Raw genomic sequence first — 27,560 nt, forward strand, 5'->3', positions numbered from 1 at the left:
TGTTCCCGCTGTGATGACCGCCGTTCGGACGGCCGATGGAACTCCGGCGATGGGACCGCCGTTTGAACGACCGCGATGCTGATGGAGGTGTCAACGGCGACAATTGATGGCCGGCCCTTCCACGCTTCGTCCGGCGACTACACCCACTAGACCGGGCCATGCAAGCTGTTCCGACTACCTGAGCGCTAGGATCTCGATGGTGTTCAGACGTGAGCTCGAAGTCCGTCGCGGGTTGAGAAGAGCTCTATGCGATTGAGTCGAAGAGGAACAAAATAACTCGGGTTGAGAAGAGCTCTGAACGATTGAGTCGAAGGGGAACAAAATCACTTGTCTGAGCGCTAGAATTTTGCTTGGGTATCCAGTGTTTTGATTGGGTTCACATCGCTCGAAAAGAGTCGGGGGTTGAGAAGGGGTCTGGGCGATTGAGTCGAAGAGGAACTAAACCACACAACTTCATCTACAAGGGCTCCGATCCAGTGCGAAAACGCCCATAATGGGCCGTGCACCCTCGTTCGCCAGCGTTGATCAAACCAAGATGAACGGATGGCAGCAGTTCACAAGTTCACACCTAAACAAAAGTTCACACCTGAACAGTTCTCTATATAGGCTATTTTTACAAGATAAGCATTTACTAAATTCCCAACAATCTCTCTTGGAGCCTGGAGGGCAGAAAATATTAATTTTATTTTAAAAGATGGAAACAAAAAAAAATAATAATAGGAAGTTTCCTCCATAGCAATGGAGAGATGTTTACAAGATAAGCATTTATTAAATTCCCATCAATCTCTCTTGGAGCCTGGAGGGAATATTTTATGGATGATTTAGTTATTTCATTGAAAACAACCCTAGCCACTGTAATATCATCATGTAAAGCATCCTGTTGCTACAACATCCTTACACTGTGCCAAGCAATAGCTTCTCCCTAGCTTGCCAACTACGTGCACCCCCCACCCCACACACTGTAATTGATGCAATAAAAAAAAAAAAGCAAATTCCAGAACATCCCTAAAACACCGTCGAAGCCCCACCCCGGCAAAATAAAAAAAGACTAACCTTTCTGCCCCAATCGCCGCGCCACCCTCTTTCGTGCCGACACCCTGGCCGCTATCCCCGCCGCCGACCAGTTGTTCCCGCTGTGATGACCGCCGTTCGGACGGCCGATGGAACTCCGGCGATGGACCGCCGTTTGAACGACCGCGATGCTGATGGAGGTGTCAACGGCGACAATTGATGGCCGGCCCTTCCACGCTTCGTCCGGCGACTACACCCACTAGACCGGGCCATGCAAGCTGTTCCGACTACCTGAGCGCTAGGATCTCGATGGTGTTCAGACGTGAGCTCGAAGTCCGTCGCGGGTTGAGAAGAGCTCTATGCGATTGAGTCGAAGAGGAACAAAATAACTCGGGTTGAGAAGAGCTCTGAACGATTGAGTCGAAGGGGAACAAAATCACTTGTCTGAGCGCTAGAATTTTGCTTGGGTATCCAGTGTTTTGATTGGGTTCACATCGCTCGAAAGAGTCGGGGGTTGAGAAGGGGTCTGGGCGATTGAGTCGAAGAGGAACTAAACCACACAACTTCATCTACAAGGGCTCCGATCCAGTGCGAAAACGCCCATAATGGGCCGTGCACCCTCGTTCGCCAGCGTTGATCAAACCAAGATGAACGGATGGCAGCAGTTCACAAGTTCACACCTAAACACAAGTTCACACCTAAACAAAAGTTCACACCTGAACAGTTCTATATAACTTTACTTCAAATTTTAGTTTTTTTTTTTTAAAGAAATGTATTAATAGGTTTAGCGGGTTTAAACGGGTTTCATGTCATATCGTGTCGACACAACCCAAAATCTATTAACAAAATATGTTTATCGTATCAACCCGTTTACAAATCATGTTCGTATTCGTGCTAAGAATTTAAACCCGTTAACCTTAACATTTCATGTCCGTGTTTAGCCTTATCGTGTTTGTATATTATTATTGTGTTGACCGAGTATAAATGAATAATACTAATGTTGTTGCTTCTTTTGCATGTATGGGGCTCGATAGAGGTTTCGTCACTCCTCCCTCAACACTTCTGAAGCCCCGCCCTAAGGCTTCCCTAGGCGGAAAGAAGGCAAGCTCCTCCGTGCCCGATCCATGCTAAGCCAACTGTGCCGACCGCTGTTCCCCTAGTCGCCACGACCACGGCGCAACTCACCAACTCGGGGCCAGGATTTGATCACCGCCCCGGTTTAGAGAAAAAGGGGTAAGGAAAACGCCACTAACTCTAACCTCAAGGAGGTGGCTCCCTTGAAACAGACTTAGCGTTACAACCCCCTGGCCCGGACTCCCATGGTGGACAACCAGCTGCCCTCCTGGGGAAGCTTAACGACCTGATTTGCCCGGGCGACGATATGCACAATTGGACGGCTGACCAAATCGGTGAACAGGGTTCCCAAGATCTGGTATGCACCGCATTTTTCTATATTTCTTAACTGTTTGCTCGGTAAAATTAATTGATCCTTTATACAGCTGACTCCCATTCTCACCGTCCTCAGCTCTACTGCCAAGCCAAGGCCGGAGACTGAACTTTTGAAGAAGCCCCTCTCTCTAGGAGGTCGAGATCAAGGACCTCAAGAGTCGGCTCAAGTGAGAAGTGATCGGCAGTGAAGAAAGAGGCCAAAAGTGCCCAGGAAGATGCCCAAGGCTATGCTTAAGATCAACGACCAGAGTCACCGCTCACCTGGGCGTTCCTAAAGAATCAAACCGGTGATGACCTCATTTGGCCCTTTAGAAAATGGGCCTTTGCCACTGACCAAAGGCACATGCAGCAAGAGGTTCGGACAACCTTGACGGAATGGGCTCCTTCAAGGGCGACGACCTTGCTACCATCTTGGGCATCCTGCCCGAAGAGGTGGCCTACCCGGTCCCTGCTCCCTACACGTAGTCGGTCGCTGCCGAGTGGATCTCTCCTCTAACTTGGAACACGAACAAGCCCGCACCAAGGAGTAAGGTAGGTAAAACAAGAACTTGACCCTAGTTATGTCAAGTACACTTATGGAGCCGATCGCTGCCGAGCCGAGTCGGAACACGAACAGGCCTGCACCAAAGAGTGAAGCTAGCTAAAACAGGACCCCGACCCTAGTTATGTCAAGCTAAGTACACTTTTGATCATTTAGTTGGGGTGCATGGAACATATATGTGTCTTAATATTAATATATTATCATTATAGCACTTCAAAATTTGCTGTAAGACTAGAAAGAGAGTGAAGGGGAATTTCATTGCATTTTGTAAGATCCATGATCAACAATATTAGTACATTTTGCAGTGAAAATAAAATCAAACACGTTATTTATAATTAATTCATTTAAACACATGATCATATTATAATTAAATAAATAATATTTTGATCTTTTTAAACATGTATAATATTTTCATCATTTTCTTACTGTAACATTAATTAAAAGTTATCTTCAATTATGTTTTAATTAGTTTAGATATCATTGAAATTTTAAAACAATACTTTTTAAATTATTAGTGCTATACGAAAATGATAAAATATTATTTTTAATATGAAAAAAATAAAATAATTATTTACTTTCAACTATTACAAAAGTGACATATAGGCGGTACATGATAGGGGTGACAAGAAAAATCGCCACTATCTCAAAATACGAACTTGACTTCAAAGATTGCTTTATTATTCTTCTAGATTTTTACCCCCCGTCCTTAATTAAGTTGTTTTTTCCTCGTCCTTAACTAGCTTATTGTCGTCCTTAAGAAGCTTGTCCTCATCCTTAAGTTGCTTGTTCTCATCCTTAAGGAGCTTATGCATGTCCTTACAGAACTGTTCCTCGTCCTTACATTGCTTGTCGTCGTCCTTACATTGCTTATTCTTAAAGTCCTTACAATGCATGCCCACAAACTCCACAACTTGTTTTTTCTTAAAGGCCCAAAGTTCCTTCTCCTCGTCCGTAAGTTGCTTGCCCTCGTCCGTAACCTTGCCCTCTGCAATTACAAAATAACCACAAAATTATTAATGAAAAAAAAAACTAATTTAATATATAAATATAACTATAACTATATATACCTTTATACGCCTTGTCGGTACATTCGCTTTCACATTCTGCGTTGCAGACATAGACGGTTTTTCCTTTGTCTTTGCAAGCGGAATGGCATGGATCAAAGCATGACTTGTAAACCGAAGAGAGCGAAGCGTCGACAGTGAGAACAAACATGCACACCAGACACACTGCAACGTTAACCAACTTCTGGGCAGCCGACATTGTTTATTGTTTGTTGTTTTATTATTGATGTAGTGTTTCAATTCCTTAAGATTGATGATTGTGGATGGGCAATGGTAGTATTTATAGGTAAAGCTAAGGGTTAGTTAGTTGTGGTGTTGCGTTGTTTTAGGATATGGATGCTTTAATTTACTTTTCATCGTATAGGGATTTATCACAAATTAATTAATTAAATGTGGATCTGGCCAGGTCTTCCTTAAATTAATTCATTGCTTTACTGCTTAGCTTCACCCTCTTCCACTCAATTCAATAATCTCCCTCATTAGATCACCTTAATTAGCTTCCTCTTCAGCGCAGCTCCACAGCTTCAATACCTCAATTCAATATATTTATTTTTTTAAATGTTACTAATTAGTTTTATTATATTTGAATTTAAATAATTATAATTATAATTAAATTCGAATATAATAATAGAATCTTGAAAGTGGATACAATGTTCATTTTGGATAGACTGTACTCTTACTATTCTTCCAAAATAATTATTTATTTATTGGATAAATATAATATTAAAGGATCGGAGTTTGTTGTGGGGTGGAAGTTACATTTATTGTAGTAAAATCAATTTTTATTTGAGAAATATATTTATATAGTTATAGCGATTGATATAGGAAAAAGAAAGGAAATTTAATGTGATATTTTGTATGCAAGTAAAAATGACTATGGGTGAATAATGTGTTTCATGTTATTAGATCTAAATTTAATCTAACCATACAGAGTATAATCTACGAGAAACCTAACCTCGTAGTAGCGGAAGCGGAAGCATGTTGATCTCCAGCCATAGTTGATATCATGTTGTGTTGCTTCTTGAATGGTAGACCTGCAGGGTGTTAGCCGTTTTAACTCACACTTGACTCAGAACCCTAGATGGTGTACTAGTATTTTCTTAGCAGTATGAGTACCATAACTATAAGTGCTATATAATGAATGTGTCTTGTATCCAATCAATACAGTCTTTATATAGACATATTGGTGGAATACAGACTTAACCTAATGTCCAGTCAAACCAATTACTTAATGTGTCTAGTCCACTTGCACCGCATAATTAAGGCCCGTATGGAAAAGTCTTACAGTCTCCCACTTGGTGCAAGTACTAGAACAATTCTCGTCAAAGAATAAAACACATGAATCATAGTAATAGGCCATCTACTAAATAAGTGAGTAATGTATATCTTCTATGATCACATGCATTTTGATTTCCCAACTTAAATCTTTTATGAACAAACTCAATGTTTATTCTTAGTACCTTAAGGGATGTTTCTCAAAATAAAATATATATGCACAACTTAAGAGAGAAAACCATCGAAATTGTACAAAAGAGTACACTGTATGATCTCTAAAATCCTAAAAAGCATGCCTTAAGTAGAGATCTCTTAATGTTAGCATAATGCTAACTATATTCCATGACTTATTTATAACTTAACTTAAGCACTACCTCTAACGGCTAGGAGCTTGGAGTTAACACGTCTGTCACTCCCACTCATCAAAATAGCCAAAAGATTGTTTAGTCATAGAAGCATTCCAACAATTTAGATAATAAGCCAAAACTTTAAGTCCATAAATTTGGAATGTTAAACATACACGCACCATAACTTTCCAAATAATCTCAAGGTCCACCTCAGAATGAACTGAATATTATGAGTATTAATTTTATGTTTCGCAAAATTGTCTTGAGTCTTACAAACCAAAAAGGCCCGGGATCAATTTTGAAGAAACTAAAAACTATATTAATTGTTAAAGAATTAATTAAATAACAGTGCCCCACAACATTTTCATAAATATGTTGTACAACCAAATGTTCAATAATTTGAACTTATGAATTTATATGAACAAATACAAGATTAATACTTGTGAATCTTTTGGGCTTATTGTTTGACATACAATCCAATTTGGGATGTATGAAGCCAATTAAATCCAAAATCTTTAGTGGAGTATCTTAATGATCCTTTTCTAAATGATCACTCCCACTTATTAAGATATTTTTCAGTGAAATTAATGATATACGTACTCATAATTGATTTGACCAACTAAGTAATGAAGTTATAATTCCCCACCATTAGTTGGACATACTAAATAATCAATATTTGGTTCCAACTATAGTCCAACTAAAGGAATAACTAATGAGGACATAACTTCCCACCATAGTTGGACATACTAAAATAATAAAATACACTTTCCAAAACCAATTTGAAAATTTGGGTCAAAAGGTACATTTTATTCTTGGAATCCAAAGAGGTATATCATATCACATAACTTACTCTATAGATCCAAATAACCAAGTAAGCTTCGCGAAACAATTAATATAGGTGGCTAAATTTTGGGAAGTAACTAAATACATGTTTTGCCAATGCAAATCATGAAACTTAGAATTATTATTGAACTAAATTGATAAATTCCAAGAAATTGTGATAAAATTATTATCTAAATACTTTTCTAAAATCTAAATCCCAATTACTTCAACATAAACAAGAAAGATAAGTAAGATTAGTTAACTTAAAACTAACCAATCCAAAAGATACGGGTGTCACCACCACAGTCACTACTCATGATTACTGAACAGGCTACAAAAGTATAACTAACTAGAGTCAAGCTCATAAAAAACAACATCAATACTTGGGGAACAAACCCCGGTGTTCAAAAGCCAACAAAAGATCAGTCAACATCATCTAAACATCAATATCCAAAGTAGAATCTAGTCTAGAATCCACCAACTCATAACTACGCACTAATCTAACTCGTGCGCTCTCAAACACTGGACCCACCTGAAAGGGGTTATAAAAACAAGTATAAAACAAACCCGTTAGCAAATTAATGCTAAGTATAAAGCCATTGCAACCTATACTTAGTATAAACATGCTTTCTCAAGTGCTCAACTTAAACACAATTCTCATGCTTTAAACAGATGTCTCTAATCATAGCTCATCATGCAATACTCATGCTCAAACTGATAGATAAAGAGATACTTAAAACTCAACAAGGAAGCTCATGATATCATGCCAACTCATAAACCACAACAAGTACTGTACTTCTCATCATACTCTAAATGCAAATCATGCAAGTCATATAACAAGTTATGTCATGATGTTATATATATATATATATATATATATATATATATATATATATATATATATATATATATATATATATATATATATATACACTCTCGCTCTTATGTAAAAAGAAATACTTTTTCTGTGGAGGTTTCTGTTGAGTCACATTGACTCGCTTTTCTCTTCTTTCACTTGAGTCTCTTGACTCGCTTTTCTCTTCTTTGCTTTCTTGCTTTCTTACTGTACTCGTGGGCGAGGTAGGAACTTCACGAATGGTGAATGAACATATCCGGGCTCTGCATCTAGCCGGCCTAATACTCATCTCACCCACAGAACCACTGTCTTTGTTTTTTATCTCAATCTCTGTGAAATCAGGTATCGTACTTGTCAGTGTGCACATCCCCTATCCAGGATTCCAAGCCCGGCGGGTAGTATCCAACCTAGTAACTCGGGAATATCGACCAAGTTACTTCATAAATCTCTGTCGGTCCTCTTTGACCGTTTCTTTCCTTTCTCAAACTTCCTTTCTTTCTCTTTTCTCCCGAAAGGACCAAATCCAAACGGGCCTCCAAAATACTATTTTCTCATAATAGATAGCACATAGATATATCTCATGCAACTTCTATTCATGCAACAATTCTAACTTATGCAAGCTTATGCACATAATTTTCAACAACTCCTCTTTCTCACACTTTGGATATCAAATATCATGCAATCTTCTCAATGCCAATAGATAATGATTTTCCAAAATAGATATAGGTTTTTGAAATAGATTTCAGGCTTTACTTAGAGAAAAAAATGCACTTTAGGCAATGAAATCTACTAACATGTCATTTATTGTGAAATAATATGCTTTAATTCTCATTCACTGTGAAACAAGGAATTATGCACTGCTTTATACTAAAATCTCAACACTTGGCAAATCTTCTCAATAAATACTTAACAAGTAATCAAGGCATGTTTCTCAATCAAATAACAACGCTCAAAAGCTATAAACTCCTTTACTGATATAGTTCACAAACAACAACAACAAAATATTCATTTCCCACATTTCTATCTGTAAATCATGTTTTCTAACTCCAAATCTAATGTAACTAACTTCTACTAGTGCGTCGTAATGAGCCCGGGTGTCCGAGCCTCAAGGGCCCACGAGTCCCAGTTCGAACAACGCGTAGTTGAGCCACAGAGGGCCCGGCCAGAACCAACTTTGGCCTGGAGGAGCTTGGTGACGGGGCTTGTGAAGCCCCGTCGCTTGGCTCCGCCAAGCAACGGTCCTTGGTAACGGATCTAGCTGTGATCTGTTGCCTTGGTCCGCCTCACTACGGAGCTAGCCAACGGATCATGCCTAGCTAGATTCGTTGGTTAGGTCTGTTGGGTTTAGTGGTGCACCATCTGTGTGCACTTGACCCCTTCTTCTTCATCTGTAGCATTCTCAGATAAACAAAAACACTTTCAAACCTCAATAGATCAATCATAGATCATCAAAAACACACAAATAGCTCAACAACAAATATTATCTAGCATTTCTAAGCATCTATTTAAAATTCTAGCTAGCATTTAACAGAGCCAAAAATTTGGTTTGGGAGTCCATGGTTTATACCTTAGCTTCTCCATTTTCTTCTTGTGTGGATCCCTTCTTCCTTTCTACTCAACTACTACCTCCTTCACCGCCTATACACCTCAAGCAAATAATACCTACAAAGCTTAAAGAGAGATTCTCAGAGATGGGAAGCAAAGGAGATGAAAACTTAAGGAATAAGATGAAATAGATAGATGATAATGAAAGCTAGAAACCTTACTGTGATTTTCTTCTTCTGCCAACAGAGCGCTCAAGGAGTAGAGAGGCAAATGAAAGGGATCAGGAGAAAACATGGAGTTACTATTCTATCTATATGGGTGCAAAACACTAGGTTGATCACAAATGGTTGGTTGAGGGAAAATGAGTAATTTGGCTTGATTCTTAAAATATCAGACAAGGTTTATGGAAATTGCATGGTTCACCTTGTATCATGGACCAAGGTCTCAAAAATGATTTTGGATAACTTGGGGTCAAAAGTAGATTTTCTAGAAGTAGTTTCTAGTTCAAAATACTTAGTTCAGGTTTCACAGGTTCCTTTCAGGTTTCACTTAGATTAACTTTTTGGGTCAAAACTTGGTACATAAATGTACCCGAAACATAGGATTTTCGAAATAGGATATTCTTGGTGTTGAATTTATTTAAAAACTGGGTAAAAAAAATATTTAATTCATACACCGTTTTCGAAATAAAATTTTTGAAAGAGTGAAAATAGCTATTTTGGAATTTTATAAAATAGGATTTAGGAAAATTATTTTTGGGTTGTGACACCACCGACCCGAACTCCCGCGGGGGATGCTCTGCTGAGTAGTGAGCAACCAGCTGCCCTCCTAGAGAAGCTTAGCGACTTGATCCCCTGGGCAACGAAATGCACAATTGGACGGCCGACCAAATCGGCGAATGGGGCGCCCAAGATCTGGTGCAGGTATGCGCCCCGCTATTCTATATTTCTTAACCGTTTTCTTCGTAAAATTAGTTGATCCTTTATGCAGCTGAATCGCATTCTTATCGCCCTCTACTGTTGAGCCAAGGCCGCGGCGAACAGGGCGCCCAAGATCTGGTGCAAGTATGCGCCTCGCTATTCTATATTTCTTAATCGTTTGCTTCGTAAAATTAATTGATCCTTTATGCAGCTGGCTCGCATTCTCATCGACCTTTTCTGTCGAGCCAAGGCTGCGCAGGAGACCGAACCCCTGAAGAAGACCGTCTCTCTCTAGGAGGTCGAGATCAATGACCTCAAACGCAGGCTGAAGTCAGCGACCGAGAAATGGTCTGCAACGAAGAAAGCGGCCAATAGTACCTGGGAATATGCCCAAGAGGTTATGCTTAAGATCAACGACCCGAGTCGCCTCACTGCTCACCTCTACCGCAATTAAGCGCTGAAGTCAGCGACCGAGAAATGGTCTGCAACGACGAAGGATGCCAAAAGTACATGGGAATATGCCCAAGAGGTTATGCTTAAGATCAACGACCCGAGTCGCCTCACTGCTCAAGTCAGCGACGGAGGCCTTTTTCCGGGTGTACACACTTAATTGTGAAAAATGTTTGAATACCAAAGAATTTTATTGAAACTGAACGTATGTATATATACAAATTACAAATTGGGCGAAAGTCCCATTTTCTGAACCAAATCCTTTTAAATGGTGGCATGTCTCTCTAGCTAGGAAGACTGCAGAGTTGTCACAGTAGATAGGAAGACTACAGAGTTGTCACAGTAGACTTTCAATCGCTTAGATATAGAATCCATAATTCAGACTGGGTATACGAAGTTTGTCGCTGTCGAGCCGATCCCTCCCCTAGCCGAGACAAAATAGAAACAAGCCCCCACCAAAGGAGTGAAGGTAACAAGAACAGAATGCCTTAGTCGTTTTGCCAAAGGTTATAGATTCAGGTGTAAACTGGAATGTATAGTAATAAGAACAGGAGTCCGACCCCAATTGTGTCAAATACGCTTTTGATCATTTAGTTGGGGTGCATGGAACATATATGTGTTAATATTAATATATTATCATTATAGTACTTCAAAATTTGTTGTATGACTAAAGAAGATAATAAAGGGGGATTTCGTTGCATTTTGTAAGATCCATGATCAACAATATTAATACATTTTGATTTGAAAATAAAATTAAACTAGTGTAATATAATTTGCAAAAATTTATAATTAATTATTTTAAACATATGATCATATTATAATTAAATAAATAATATTTTGATCTTTTGAAACATGTATAATATTTTCATCATTTTCTTATTATAAAATTAATTAAAAGAAATCTTCAATTATGTTTTAATTAGTGTAGATATCATGGAAGTTTCTAAACATTACTTTTTAAATTATTAGTGCTATACGAAAATGATAAAATATTATTTTTAATATGAAAAAAATAAAATATTTATATACTTTACACTATTACAAAAGTGACATATAGTCTTACATGATAGGGATGACAAGAAAAATCGCCACTATCTCAAAATACGATCTTGAATTCAAATATAGAAATCCTATGATGTTTCACATTAAATATAATAGATTGCTTTATTATTCTTCTATATTTTTACCCGTCCTTATTTAAGTTGTTTTTTCCTCGTCCTTAACTAACTTATTGTCATCCTTAAGAAGCTTGTCCTCATCCTTAAGTTGTTTGTTCTCATCCTTAAGGAGCTTATGCATGTCTTTACAGAACTCTTCCTCGTCCTTACATTGGTTGTCGCCGTCCTTACATTGCTTATTCTTAAAGTCCTTACAATGCATGCCCACAAACTCCACAACTTGTTTTTTCTTAAAGGCCCAAAGTTCCTTCTCCTCGTCCGTAAGTTGCGTGCCCTCGTCCTTAACCTTGCCCTCTGCAATTATAAAATAACCACAAAATTATTAAAGAAAACAAAATCTTAATATATATAAATTTTATTTAATATATATAAATATAAATATATAAATTTTAATATAAAACTATAACTATATATACCTTTATACGCCTTGTCGGTACATTCGATTTCACATTCTCTGTTGCATACAAGTACGGTTTTTCCTTTGTCTTTGCAAGCGGAATGGCATGGATCGAAGCATGACCTGTAAACCGAAGAAAGCGAAGCGTCGACAGTGAGGACAAACATGCACACCAGACACACTGCAACGTTAACCAACTTCTGGGCAGCCGACATTGTTTATTGTTTGTTGTTTTATTATTGATGTAGTGTTTCAATTCCTTAAGATTGATGATTGTTGATGGGCAATGGTAGTATTTATAGTTAAAGCTAGGGGTTAGTTAGTTGTGGTGTTGCGTTGTTTTAGGATATGGATGCTTTAATTTACTTTTCATCGGATAGGGATTTATCACAAATTAATTAATTAAATGTGGATCTGGCCTGTCTTCCTTAAATTAATTCATTGCTTTACTGCTTAGCTTCATCCTCTTCCACTCAATTCAATAATCTCCCTCATTAGATCACCTTAATTAGCTTCCTCTTCTGCGCAGCTCCACAGCTTCAATACCTCAATTCAATATATTTATTTTTTTAAATGTTACTAATTAGTTTTATTATATTTGAATTTAAATAATTATAATTATAATTAAATTCGAATATAATAGTAGAATCTTGAAAGTGGATACAATGTTCATTTTGGATAGACTGTACTCTTACTATTCTTCCAAAATAATTATTTATTTATTGGATAAATATAATAGGAATAAGGATCAAATAGGCCATTGAACTACACACCAATCTACAATTAGGCCATCCAACTCAAAAAAACTACAATTAGGTCCCTGAACTGTGCAAATTCAAACAATTGAACCTAAAATGACTTGTTAACAAGGTAATTAGATGAGGTGGCGGTTACTAAATTACTTTCTATTTTAAAAAATTATTTTAATAATTTTTAAATAAAAAATGTAAAAAAGAAATTGTTTAAAACGGGAAAAACCCGCCGGAGGAGGTGATATTCATGAACTTGGAGAAAAAGACGAAGAGGTTGACGACGTTGTTCCAGTCGACGGGTATGGCTACCGGCAATGAAGGGCTCATGAGGGCTACCACATATCGATTTTGCAGGTTAGAAGCTTGATTATCCCTCCCGGCCTTGATTCCATTGCCCCGTCGTCGTCTCCGCAACTGGCAGGCAAGTCTCCTGCATTTGCACTCGCGCCGAGGAAGTTGCTGCCACCTTCAAACTCTCCGCCATTCCAATCACCACCAACGTCTTCCCCCCGATGATGCCGGTGAACTGGGGCCTGACACCCCTGCTCCTTCACTCGACGGCGAGACGGATTCATCGGCTACCAACCAAACAGCGCACATATGGCAGCCGATCGAGGTTTGGGGATCTTCAGAGGTTTGGTAGCCGAGGTAGCATTGGTACCAACCAAACAGCGCACCTATGCTAGAAAGTCTTCAGAAGTTTGTGTTAGATATACAATAGTCTAACTATAATAAACCATAGTATACGAGAAACCTGACCTCGTATGAGAGCGGAAGCGTAGCCGTGTTGATCTCCAGCCATAGTTGATGTTCCTGTTGTGTTGCCTCTTAACGGTAGACCGTTAGCCATGTTTTGCCTCAGACCTGACTCAGAACCCTAGATGGTGTATTGGTGTCTACTGAGCGGTCTGAGTACCGTAACTGAATGTGCTATCTAATCCATAATCCTGTATCCCATCAATCCAGGTTATATTAGGCACAGAGTTTGGTTGACTAACAACTACTAGTTATTAAGTCCAACCAGACCACTTAATAAGCCTAGTCAACTTGCACCACTTAATTAAGGCCCTAATATATAATATACAATATATATTATTAGGGAAAATCTTACATTCTCCCACTTGGTGCAAGTACTAGCACAACCTTCATCAAAGAACAAAACACACGAATCATAGTGATATGTCCTCTATTTAATCAGAGTAGTATCCATTATGGTCACATGTATTTTAAGTCTCCAACTTAGGTCCTTAATGGACAAACCCTATGTTTATTCTCGGTACCTTAAGGGATGTTTCTCAAAATACATTATGTGCACAACTGAAGGAGAAAACGCATCCAAATTGTACAAAAGAGTACACTGTATGATCTCTAAAACTTTATAAGCATGCCTTAAGTAGAGATCTCTTAATGTTAGCATAATGCTAACTATATTCCATGACTTCTTTATAAGTTAACTTTTAAGTACTATCTCTAACAGCTAAGAGTTTGGAGTTGACACGCCTGTCACTCCCACTCATCAAAAATAGCCAAAGATAGTCAAGTCACAGAAGCATTCCAATAACTTAGACAATAAACCAAACGTCTTAAGTCCATAAATTTGGAATCTTAAACATACACCATAACTTCCCAAATAACTTCAATGTTCACTTTAAATGAACTGAACATAATAAGTCTTACTTATATGTCCCACAAAATTGTTTTGAGCCTTACAAATCAAAATGGCCCAGGATTAATTTTGAAGAAACTAAAGACTCTATTAATCACTGAAGAATTTATGAAATGACAGTGCACCACAAATTAAATGTTTTTGTTCTAATAAAATCCTTAATATTGTTGCAACATTTTCATAAATATGTTGCACAACCAAATGTTCAATAATTTGAACTTATGAATTTATATGAACGAATACAAGATTAATACTTGTAGAATATTTTGGACTTATTGTTTAACATACAACCCAATTTGGAATGTATGAATACAATAATTAAATCCAAAAAGTTTAGTGGAGTATCTTAATGATCTTTTCCTAAATGATCACTCCCACTGACTAAAATATTCTTCAGCGAAATTAATAAATGAACTTAATAATATACATACTCATAATTGATTTATTGTCCAACTAACAAATGAAGACATAATTCCCCACCATTAGTTGGACATACTAAATAATCAATTTTTGGTTCCAATTAAAGTCCAACTAAATAATGAAGATATATTTCCCCACCATAGTTGGACATACTAAAAGAAACAAAATACATCTTTCAAAACCAAGTTAGAATTTGGCTCAAAAGATACATTTTATCATTATTGGAATCCAAAAGGTATGTCAAATCACGTAACTTACTACAGTTAGTCTGAAAAACCGAGCAAGATTCGTGGATTAATTAATAAAAGTTGCTAAATTTTGGGAAGTGACTGAAAAACATGTTTTGCCAATGCAAATCATGAAACTTAGAATTATAATTGAACTAAATTTATAAATTCTAAGAAATTGTGATAAAATTATTATCTAATGGGTTGAGGGATTTATTGACATAAAACTTGCCTATGGGCAAAAGTTTTAATTCTATTAAATCCAATTAAGAAACCCTTATGATAATATTTTTCACAATTACTAAAGAGCCAGAAGAATCTAGAGACATAAAACTTGCCTGTGGGCTAAAGTTTTACTCAATTAGATCCAACTGAAAAAATATATTTATGATGAAACCATTATCAAATGAGTTGAAGAATCAAATGATATAAAACTTGCCTGTAGGCTAAAGTTTTAGTCAATAAGATTCATTGCTATCATTATGATAAAAAACTTAATCATGTTCCTTTTCTTAATCCCTGTGGGCAAATTAAGAAATATGATCTAAAGTTTACATCATAAAATTAAACTTCATGATAGAATTGAAAATTATTTACAAACAACCATATAGTAAATAAATAAATTTATTTCTATCATCACTGATAAAACTACTAAACTACATTCCGATACATAATTGCCTGTGGGCTAAATTATGACCGTAGTCCAGTATTTCATCCTGATTAATTATACAAATATAACGAAATTGCCTGTGGGCTAAATTCCATCATATTACATACAATTAATCACAAATGATATGTCCAAAACTTTATGTGATCAAAATAAACTGCTTAATATATAATTTTAACAGATTAAGGATGATGTGGCTACTCCAAAACCAAATTAAAATTATAAGATCACTAGACAATTATCAAATTCATGCCTAAACTTTATGTGATTAAAACTTAATAATCTTAGGTAGCTGAATATGTTGTAGCTATTCCTTAATTAACCAAGATTGAAAACTTAAGAGACTTTAGTAAATTAAAGATGCTTTGGGTATTCTTTAATGAACCGAAATCAAATCACATTGGCAAGGAATACTTAAAATTTTGACAAACAGATTATACCAGATTGTGATGGGAAAATCTAAATATACTCCAATAAAGTTGGCTAAAGACAAAGTCTCACTGAAAACCAATTCCTTAGATAGAGTATTAATCTTAGGAGACTAGTGGCTCAAGATGTCCTTAAGTCATGGCCATTAAAACTAGTATGTCTCCCCGATTCATATATACTTAATGTATAACTGTTTGGGGGTATGAACCTAAAACTGTAGGGTATACACCAGTAAACTGTATGGTTCACCTATGATTAAAGCTTAAATGGTGAACTAAAAATAGCGGACTAAACGTGCTTAAATTCAGGCACTACCGCAACTAAAGTTTATGCGTAAGTCCAACTTAAATAGGAACTAATATAATTCCATCTCAAAGTATGCATTGCTAAAGGCATAATAAAATTGCATAATTTAAAAACATAACATTATGCGGTGGACAAATATGCATAAAATTAAGCATTAAACTCATATACTCCAAATAAATTGCATAACTTAAAGCAATTTACAATATGAGATTTTAAAGTATAAACTTAATATTCAAACACCAATGAGTCCAAACCAAAAGAGACCCAACATTTTGAATAATAATGTACTGAATATATACTTTAAATTTTTTTTTTTAAACTATAAGCCCATGGGAAAATGTTTTAATGCATAAAAAATCAAATTTATGAGAAATAATTGAATTTACAAATTCAAACAATATCAAACCAAAAGGATATGTTAGCATTTGTAAATTAAAATCTCATAAACCTTAATTACATAATTAAACTTAATATTATGTACTTAATGTGATCGAATGCATAAAACAATCTAAAGAGTATGAACCAACTAAAGGATATGAATTTAAACAAAATATTCATTTATTCATACTTAACCAAAAATGGGCAATCAGAACTAAAATCATAATTCCAAGAACTAAATGAACTATGGAATTAATGGCAAAAGTCAATTGCCTAGCAAATATGTTTTTCCAAGATTACTAAATTGATTCAAAATCACTCTCCACAACTCAGATAATAATATTATTATTATGAATGGCAAAATTGCAAATAACCAAAATAGCACTAAATAGCCATAATAATATTATCACATTATGTATGTAGGAGACTAAATATGGAAAAACAATGGTTAAAACTGCTAACATTTATAAACGTTTTCGGATAAAATTTTGAAAAATTAATAAAATTTGAAGTCCGAAAAACATTAATGTTCAGAAAATTATTTTCTGAACTGGAGTATTGTCACATAAATTTATTTGAAAAACAGTTCAAGGTGCATAACTGAATACCATAACAATATTAATGTCATCATCAATTAACTAATTATTAATAGCAATAAGTAACATTATAATCACTATTAACATAGTAATGACAAACTAAAGTATGGTGATGCACTTTTAATGTTTTCATTTTTCTAAAGATAAAATATGTGACTAGTCCAAATTAGCGGTTAACTGTAACTGTAGCACTAATTATCAATAATAATCATAAAAGATAATTAATGGCTAACCTTAATGATGCAAACCGCATCTGCCCATTGCGCTAACAACGATGACAATCCACAAGAGAAGAAAAGACTCCAGAATTCTCCCAATCTTCACTATCGGTGTCAATAAACTCGATGCAGCGTCAAATGGTACGTTAAAATTTATTGGTAGGACTTAATTACCAACAATAATAGTCATGTAAAATGAAGTGGTAATCATGCCAATGTACCAAATATAGCATATTACCATGAAATTATAATTATTATGAAAAGTAATAAAATGAGATTAGCCCCTAAACTTAATAACAGTAATTAATAATACCAAATTGAACTTAATAAATGGCAAAACTGTAATCAAGGGATGCCAAATACTAATCTCAATTTTACCACATAATAATTAACCATGACAATTATGATACTTAGGGAGACTGAAGTTAAGGTAATAACCAAATTACCATTATATCATACAGACAATATACCAACTATATTGCTTTTGCCATAAAATTAAAGACTTAAAAATTATTATTAAGACCCTGAAAAACTATTGATAGATTAAAAAATTTAATCAACTTAAACAATAGTTATAGTTATTAATGGCCAAAATAACAATTAAATCCTTAATGTCTCTAAACCGGCCAAAACAATAATTATAGCACTTAGTCACTCAAATTAGGCTCACAAACCTTAACGGCCCAAGTGAATTATAACATGGATGGAAAATGGTCTAATACTAAAGTAGACCCAAAACTTAATATTATTACCAACAATGAATACCAAAATATGGTAGATAGTAATAATTAAAACTTAATAAACATGTTATAAGATGCTGTAATTATTTTTTTTTTTAAATTTAAATATCAATCAAAATGATGGGATTCATACTTTAATGACCCAAGGTAAGTCCCTAATAGCTTGTTCAAATATAGGTTCTAAAGTCCCAAAGACACATAAAACTAAAATGTGTTCAAAATTAAGGGGAAACCACAACAAACTACCTTTAATAGGCCGTAATGACTAAAATTGGCCTAACGATCCAAAATTGAATGATATTTGATAATGAATTTATGAGTTAATAATATGCTAAATCCAACCTTAATGCATGCTATTACGAATGTATAATTATAACAATAAAATAATTATTTAATAAATATACGTTGCATGCTTGGATTTGCATATTAATATATTATTAACCCATAAAGTCTAAATAAATTGCAATACTTCTGGCAATTTAATATAAACCTCAATATTAAATTAAAATTCAAATAGCAAATTTAAAACTTAATATCTGCCCAAATTGAATGATAATCTAATAATTAATTAAAGAGGAATTAAACGGAAAGTTGAGCTAAAGAAGTCCAAAAATATGATGATGGTAGCTGAAGCAAGCCCAAAATACTAAATAGGCCCAAATGTTTTTATTTTTTTTATTTTTTTTTTAAGACTGGTCCAGGTCTGGCCAAATTGGGCCAGACCCGGCCCAATCCATAATCTCTCATCATCATCTTCTTTAAGCAACCCTAGCTGAAACAGCTAGTCGCCGGAACTGAAGGGAAAAAAAACTAGAGCCATTGTCGCCTGAAGGAAGAGAGAAAGCAGCAACGGTCGCCGGAACCAGCCCGTCTCCGCCATCTCACGTCGTTGCAACGCCAAAGAGACTCGTCGTTGTTGTCCTAGTCCCAAGTCGCGACGTCTGCCGAAGCTATGAGGAACAGTAGCAGCAAACGTCGCCGGTGTTGTCTGAAGGAGAGAAGGAAGCAGGTATCTTCTCTGCGCAACGCCAACAACCGCCGCCAACCGCCTTCAGCCCGCCGTCGTCCCTAAGAGCAGCACGGAGATGGAGTAGCAGCTGCTCGTCGCCGGCGTCGCCTAAAGGGGAAGAACCAGCAGCGACGTCCCTCCTGGTGCAACGCCAGCTTCGATTCTCCTTCCGCTGTGGACGCCTTGTATAATGGTGTGACAACGGCAGCTCGTATAAGGAAAATCGGCGCTCGTATGAAAAACAAAGCATACCGACGGCTAACCGGAAAATTGATACCGAAAAGATGAATCCGACAATACTCAAACAGTAGGAAATTTTAGATTCAATAATTTTGAAGAACAAATCAAAATTATTCTTGAGGCTCATAAAATTATTTACATAATCATTTGTAATTAATCCATTCAAAATATACACACTAAATTGCTTAATTATATCATGACTAAATAGATATATTTTGTATGTATATTCCAAAGAATTAATATATGAAACATATACAAAAACTTGATGTATATGAAAATTTAACTTAATATTGTTTTAGGCAAAAACAATCAACTAGGCAGAGATTATAATGGCTCTGATACCAAATGTTAGATATACAATAGTCTAACTATAATAAACAATAGTATACGAGAAACCTGACCTCGTATGAGAGCGGAAGCGTAGCCGTGTTGATCTCCAGCCATAGTTGATGTTCCTGTTGTGTTGCTTCTTAACGGTAGACCGTTAGCCATGTTTTGCCTCAGACCTGACTCAGAACCCTAGATGGTGTTTTGGTGTCTACTGAGCGGTCTGAGTACCGTAACTGAATGTGCTATCTAATCCATAATCCTGTATCCCATCAATCCAGATTATATTAGGCACAGAGTTTGGTTGACTAACAACTACTAGTTATTAAGTCCAACCAGACCACTTAATAAGCCTAGTCAACTTGCACCACTTAATTAAGGCCCTAATATATAATATACAATATATATTATTAGGGAAAATCTTACAGTTTGGGCATTATAATGGGATTAATGGCGATAATCTTAGCAAGCCTCTTCGTCTTCTTCTTCTTCTTCCTGCTATGATTTGATGACCGGAAATGAGAGAAGTTTCTTGATTTTAACAAATGGGCAAGAACCAATCAAGGACGTGAAAGGCAAATAAACATTATAGTTTGGAGTGGAAATGAATAAAAAGGGAAAGAGGTAGCAATCGGAGAGGAAGGAGGGGGAAGGGGCTGGCCGGCGAGATTTCCTCTTTTTTTTTTTCTTTTTTTTTTTCATTTAAGTTTTTTATTTAAAAATTATTAAAATAATTTTTTATAATAATAATTAATTTGATGACAGCCACGTTATCTAATTACCCGGTCAACAGGTCACTTTAGGTTTAATTGTTTGAATTTGTGCGGTTTAGGGACCTGATTGTAGCTTTTTTGGGTTGGATGGCCTAATTGTAGTTTGGTGTGTAGTTCGATGGCCTATTTGACCCTTATTCCAATATAATATTAAAGGATCAGAGTTTGTTGTGGGGTGGAAGTTACATTTATTGTAATAAAATCAATTTTTATTTGAGAAATATATTTATATGGTTATAGCGATTGATATAGGAAAAAGAAAGGAAATTTAATGTGATATTTTGTATGCAAGTAAAAATGACTATGGGTGAACAATGTGTTTTATGTTATTAGATCTAAATTTAATCTAACCATACAGAGTATAATCTACGAGAAACCTAACCTCGTAGTAGCGGAAGCGGAAGCATGTAGATTTCCAGTCATAGTTGATATCATGCTGTGTTGCTTCTTAATGTTGTGTTGCTTCTTGAACGGTAAACTTGCAGGGTGTTAGCCGTTTTATCGATCTCACACTTGACTCAGAACCCTAGATGGTGTACTAGTATTTTCTTAGCAGTATGAGTACCATAACTATAGGTGCTATATAATGAATGTGTCTTGTATCCAATCAATACCGTCTTTATATAGGCATATTGGTGGAATACAGACTTAACCTAATGTCCAGTCCAACCAATTACTTAATGGGCCTAGTCCACTTGCACCGCATAATTAAGGCCCGTATGGAAAAGTACGTCTTACAGTCTCCCACTTGGTGCAAGTACTAGAACAATTCTCATCAAAGAATAAAACACATGAATCATAGTAATATGTCATCTACTAAATAAGTGAGTAATATATATCTTCTATGATCACATGCATTTTGATTTCCCAACTTAAATCCTTTATGAACAAACCCAATGTTTATTCTTGGTACCTTAAGGGATGTTTCTCAAAATAAAATATATATGCACAACTTAAAGAGAGAAAATCATTGAAATTGTACAAAAGAGTACACTGTATGATCTCTAAAATTCTTAAAAGCATGCCTTAAGTAGAGATCTATTAATGTTAGCATAATGCTAATTATATTCCATGACTTATTTATAACTTAACTTAAGCACTACCTCTAACGGCTAGGAGCTTGGAGTTAAGACGTCTGTCACTCCCACACATCAAAATAGCCAAAAGATAGTTTAGTCATAAAAGCACTCCAACAACTTAGATAATAAACCGAAACTCTAAGTCCATAAATTTGGAATGTTAAACATACACGCACCATAACTTTCCAAATAATCTCAAGGTCCACCTCATAATGAACTGAATATTATGAGTCTTAATTTTATGTTTCGCAAAATTGTCTTGAGTCTTACAAACCAAAATGGCCTAGGATCAATTTTGAAGAAACTAAAAACTATATTAATTGTTAAAGAATTTATTAAATAACAGTGCCCCACAACATTTTCATAAATATGTTGTACAACCAAATGTTCAATAATTTGAACTTATGAATTTATATGAACAAATACAAGATTAATACTTGTGAATCTTTTGGGCTTATTGTTTGACATACAATCCAATTTGGGATGTATGAAGCCAATTAAAATCCAAAATCTTTAGTGGAGTATCTTAATAATCATTTTCTAAATGATCACTCTCACTTATTAAGATATTTTTCAGCGAAATTAATGATATACGTACTCATAATTGATTTGACCAACTAAATAACGAAGATATAATTCCCCACCATTATTTGGACAAACTATATAATCAATATTTGGTTCAAATTATAGTCCAACTAAAGAAATAACTAATGAGGACATAACTCCCCACCATAGTTGGACATACTAAAATAATAAAATACACTTTCCAAAACCAATTTGAAAATTTGGCTCAAAAGGTACATTTTATTCTTGGAATCCAAAGAGGTATATCATATCACATAACTTACTCTATTGATCCAAATAACCAAGTAAGCTTCGTGAAACAATTAATATATGTGGCTAAATTTTGGGAAGTAACTAAATACATGTTTTGCCAATGCAAATCATGAAACTTAGAATTATAATTGAACTAAATTTATAAATTTTAAGAAATTGTGATAAAATTATTATCTAAATACTTTTCTAAAATCTAAATCCCAATTACTTTAACTGAAACAAGAAAGACAAGTAAGATTAATTAACTTAAAAACTAACTAATCCAAAAGATACGGGTTTCACCGCCACAGTCACCACTCATGGTGACTGCACAGGGTGCAAAAGGATAACTAACTAGAGTCAAGCTAATCAAAAACAACATCAATACTTGGGGAACAAACCCCGGTGTTCAAACACCAACAAAAGATCAGTCAACATCATCTAATTAAACATCAATATCCAATGTAGAATCTAATCTAGAATCTACCAACTTATAACTACGCACTAATCTAACTCGTGCACTCTCAAACACTGGACCCACCTGAAAGGGGTTATAAAAAAAAATAGAAAATAAACCCGTTAGCAAATTAATGCTGAGTATAAAGCCACTCAACCCCGGTAAAGTACTATAAATATAGATTTGGAAAACATTTGACAATCCCACATATTCTCAAGTACTTATAACACTTAAACAACAATCTCAATACATGCTCATAACAACTCTATATGCTTGCAACTTATATTATTTCATATAAACATGCTTTGTCAAGTGTTCAACTTAAATACAATTCTCATGCTTTAAACAGATATCTCTAATCATAGCTCATCATGCAATACTCATGCTCAAACTGATAGATAAAGAGATACTTAATTAAAACTCAACAAGCAAGCTCAGGTTATCATGCCACTCATAAACAACAACAAGTACTAGTAGTCAACCCTCAACACCAACAACAATCAAAGCTCAACAACAACAATAACCACGACACACAACTCTTAAAACGGTACCCAGAAACATCACACGAGAATCATAAACACCAAACGGGGCACAACGGGGCACGGGGAAATAACAAACAGGGTAAAACAGCACCCCGCCCCGCCCTTACCAGCGGGTAGTCGACCACCCGCGCCGTCCACTTGCTGGTGGGCGATACTGTACCAACAGGTACACGACGGGTGGCTGTCCACCCGCTAGTACGGTGGGTGGTACCCGGCGAGTGGTCAGGTGGGGATTCATCCCCCCACCGATACCCCGCTGATACGATGGTAACTCAGCATTTTTCCCTTTCGGGAATTCATCAATTAAACCTAAAATCGAGTCCAAACACATCCCAATACATATCAACAACAATATGGACTCGAACAATAAGAATAAAATCAATAAACAGCACAATTATACCCTAAACACAATCCCTAAACATGTCAAGACTCGAGATTTAACACATAACGGTCCAAGAGCATCAATAACCTCAATATCGTCAAGAAATCTATATGCAAAGCCCTAACCTTGAATCAACACCCGAGCATGCATAAACTCACCCAAGAACACCAGGAACATCATAACAACAAGATTTGCAATATAAACCATAAGGACAAGCTCTAAACATAATTAAATACAAGACCACACAGGGTCACCAAGAATATCAAAAATAACAATAATCCATACCACAAATTCCTAAAGACAAGTTCTAACAAAGTACAAATACAAAATCATACATTCAATCATTCAACGGAGCCAATCTATGAACAATATCAAGGGAAATAAGTTTTGTAAGTCATGGGTTACCTCTTAACCTTAATTAAATCTTCCTTAACTCCTAAGGTCCTTCCCCAAGATTCTCCTCCAATTGATCTTCCCTAGGGGGGAATTGATCTTCCCTAGGCTTGGTGACGGGGAATTCCTTGGCTAGGTCTCTCGAGGGATTTTCGTGTGATATGGGTGGAAAGGATTCTAATTGATTTCTAATCCCCTATTTATAGAGTTAGGGATCCTAATTAGAATCTGAATAGTAAAGACCTACTTTCTTTATTCCTAACAGATATATAGGTCTAGGATTCCTAATTAGAATCTGAATAGTAAAATGTCCACTTTCTTTATTCCTAACAGGCTTAAGGTCTTTAATATAGACAAGGGTCAACGGTCCTCCGTGGGCCAAATTAATTAAATAAGGGAATTCTAACTAAATTAATTCCTTTTTAATTGTTCTTGATAAGATTAATTACATAATTAATCTGGGTTTGAAGATCAAAACACGGGGTGTTACAATTTGCTCGTCGTCCAGGTTCAGAGTAAAATGGGTAAGGAAAAAGCCACTGACTCTAACATTGAGAAGGTGGCTCCCTTAGAGCTACAGCCCCTAGCCTAGACTCCCGCGGTGGATGCTTTGCTGAGCAGTGAGCAACCAGCTGCCCTCCTGGGAAGCTTAGCAACCTGATCCGCCCGGGCGATGATATGCACAATTGGACAGCCGACCAGATCGGCGAATGGGGCGCCCAAGATCTGGTGCACGCTATTCTATATTTCTTAATCATTCGCTTTGTAAAATTAATTGATCATTTATGCAGCTGACTCGCATTCTCATCGCCCTCTACCGTCGCTCTAGGAGGTCGAGATCAATGACCTCAAACGCCGACTCAAGTCAACCCGAGAAGTGGTCAGCAACGAAGGAGGAGGCCAAAAATACGAGAAGAATCAAACCGGCGAGGACCTCATTTGGGCCTTCGGAAAATGAGCCTTTACTACTGGCTAAAGAAACATGCAACAAAATCCATCGAGAGTAACGACCTTCCGACCATTTTGGGCGTCCTACCCGAGGAGGTTACCCACTCGAGCCCTATCCCTACACGAAAATGGTCGCTGTCAAGCCGATCCCTCCCCCGGTTGAGATAGGACACAAACATACCCCACCAAAGAGTGAAAGTAGCTAGAACAGCCGACCCCAGTTGTTTCAAATACGCTTTCGATCATTTAGTTACGTGCATGGAACAAGACTAGAGAAGAGAGTGAAGGGGGATTTCATTGCATTTTGTAAGATCCATGATCAACAATAATAGTACATTTTGAAGTGAAATAAAATTAAACTAGTGTAATAAAATTTGCAGACATTTATAATTAATTATTAATTTAAACATATGATCATATTATAATTAAATATAGAAATATAGAAATCCTGATGTTTCACATTAAATATAATAGATTGTTTTATTATTCTTCTGGATTTTTACCCCGTCCTTAATTAAGTTGTTTTTTCCTCATCCTTAACTAGCTTATTGTCATCCTTTCCTAAGGAGCTCATACATTCTTCCACAGTCATCGGCCTTACATTGCTTGTCGTCGTCCTTACATTGCTTATTCTTACAATGCATGTCCATAAAATCCTCAAGTTGTTTTTTCTTAAAGGCAAAAAGTTCCTTCTCCTCGTCCGGAAATTGCTTGGACGGCCTGCCCTTGTTCTTAAGATTGCTCTCTGCAATTACAAAATAACCTCAAAATTATTAATGAAAAAAAAAACAAATTTAATACATAAATATAACTATAACTATATATACCGCCATACGCCTTTCCGGTACATTCGTCTTCACATTCTCTTTCGCATACAAAGACGGTTTTTCCTGTGTCTTTGCAAGCGGAATGGCATGGATATAAGCATGACTTGTAAACTGAAGAAAGCGAAGTTGTTTTTTCCTCATCCTTAAGAGGCTTGTTCTCCTCCTCCTCATCCTTAGGAGGAGGCCTGTTCTCCTCCTTAAGGAGATCATACATGGCCTTACAGAAGTAGTCATCGCCCGTACAGTCGTCGCCCTTACATTTCTTATTCTTCTTATCCTTACAATGCGTGTCCATCAAGTCCTCAAGTTGTTTTTTCTGAACAGCCCAAAGTTCCTTCGCCTCGTCCGTAAGTTGCTTGGACGGGTCCTTAAGCTTGCTCTCTGCAATTACAAACTAAACTCAAAATTATTAATGGAAAAAAAAAACTAATTTAATACATAAATATAACTATAACTATATATACCTTTATACGCCTTGCTGGTACATTCGCTTTCACATTCTCTCCAGCATTCAAAGACGGATTTTCCTGTGTCTTTGCAAGCGAGTCGGCATGGACTTAAGCATGGACTGTAAACCGAAGAAAGCGAAGCGTCGACGGTGAGGACAAATATGCACACCAGACACACTGCAACGTTAACCAACTTCTGGGCAGCCGACATTGTTTATCGTTTGATGTTTTATTATTGATGTAGTGTTTCAATCCCTTAAGATTGATGATTATGGATGGGCAATGGTAGTATTTATAGTTAAAGCTAAGGGTTAGTTAGTTGTGGTGTTGCGTTGTTTTAGGATATGGATGCTTTAATTTACTTTTCATCGGATAGGAATTTATCACAAATTAATTAATTAAATGTGGATCTGGCCTGGTCTTCCTTAAATTAATTCATTGCATTACTGCTTAGCTTCATCCTCTTCCACTCAATTCAATAATCTCAGCTCCCACATCAGATCACCTTAGCTTCCTCTCATCTTCAGCGCATGCAGCTCCACAGCTTCCTCAATTCAATACATTTATTTATTTATTTAAATTTTATTATTTTATTTGAATTTAAATAATTATAATTAATTAAATTCAAATATAATAATAGAATCTTCAAAGTGGATACAATGTTCATTTTGGATAAACTCATGAATATTAGTGAACAATATGTTTCATACTAATAGTTGCTTTATACGTGTTATATGTTGATAGTAGAGTATTAATTTATAGTATGTTATCATGTGTTGCATATATATCATACTAATGTAGTGTTGAGTAATGTCCTTACATAATGGTGTGTTTGCATACTTAGCATGACTGGTTTCATACCATGCATGTACAAATAAGAAAAATAATTACGAGAAGAATAATAATATTTGGAAGGGTTATATTATGTGTCAATTATCTGCTCCTGTGTGTTATGTGCAAAAAATTTTACGAATGGAGTAAGTCTTACAGCTTTATGCTAAGTGACGGTAATAACGTTACCGGTAATAATAATATAATAATGCTATAAGAGAGTAACAATAGTT

The 27,560-nt window shown here is 36.0% G+C and overlaps 3 protein-coding genes across 3 annotated transcripts; all 3 read right to left on the minus strand.

Annotated features, from left to right (window-relative positions):
• Window positions 1-3,560: 3,560 nt before the first annotated feature.
• Window positions 3,561-4,301, minus strand: LOC109191279. Its single transcript, XM_019341868.1, has 2 exons — window positions 4,069-4,301; window positions 3,561-3,986 (listed from the first exon to the last, which is right to left on the minus strand). The coding sequence occupies exons 1-2, from the start codon at window positions 4,262-4,264 to the stop codon at window positions 3,712-3,714; spliced, it is 471 nt and encodes a 156-aa protein (XP_019197413.1). The 5' UTR covers window positions 4,265-4,301; the 3' UTR covers window positions 3,561-3,711.
• Window positions 4,302-11,321: 7,020 nt separating this feature from the next.
• On the minus strand, window positions 11,322-12,106 carry LOC109191228. Its single transcript, XM_019341814.1, has 2 exons — window positions 11,875-12,106; window positions 11,322-11,752 (listed from the first exon to the last, which is right to left on the minus strand). Exons 1-2 carry the CDS (start codon window positions 12,068-12,070, stop codon window positions 11,478-11,480), a joined length of 471 nt encoding a protein of 156 aa, XP_019197359.1. The 5' UTR covers window positions 12,071-12,106; the 3' UTR covers window positions 11,322-11,477.
• A 13,527-nt stretch (window positions 12,107-25,633) lies between these two features.
• Window positions 25,634-26,293, minus strand: LOC109191230. Its single transcript, XM_019341816.1, has 2 exons — window positions 26,048-26,293; window positions 25,634-25,965 (listed from the first exon to the last, which is right to left on the minus strand). Exons 1-2 carry the CDS (start codon window positions 26,259-26,261, stop codon window positions 25,772-25,774), a joined length of 408 nt encoding a protein of 135 aa, XP_019197361.1. The 5' UTR covers window positions 26,262-26,293; the 3' UTR covers window positions 25,634-25,771.
• Between the last annotated feature and the right edge of the window lie 1,267 nt (window positions 26,294-27,560).

This window comes from Ipomoea nil, unplaced genomic scaffold, assembly GCF_001879475.1.
Source record: "Ipomoea nil cultivar Tokyo-kokei standard unplaced genomic scaffold, Asagao_1.1 scaffold1619, whole genome shotgun sequence".
Lineage (NCBI taxonomy): Eukaryota > Viridiplantae > Streptophyta > Magnoliopsida > Solanales > Convolvulaceae > Ipomoea > Ipomoea nil.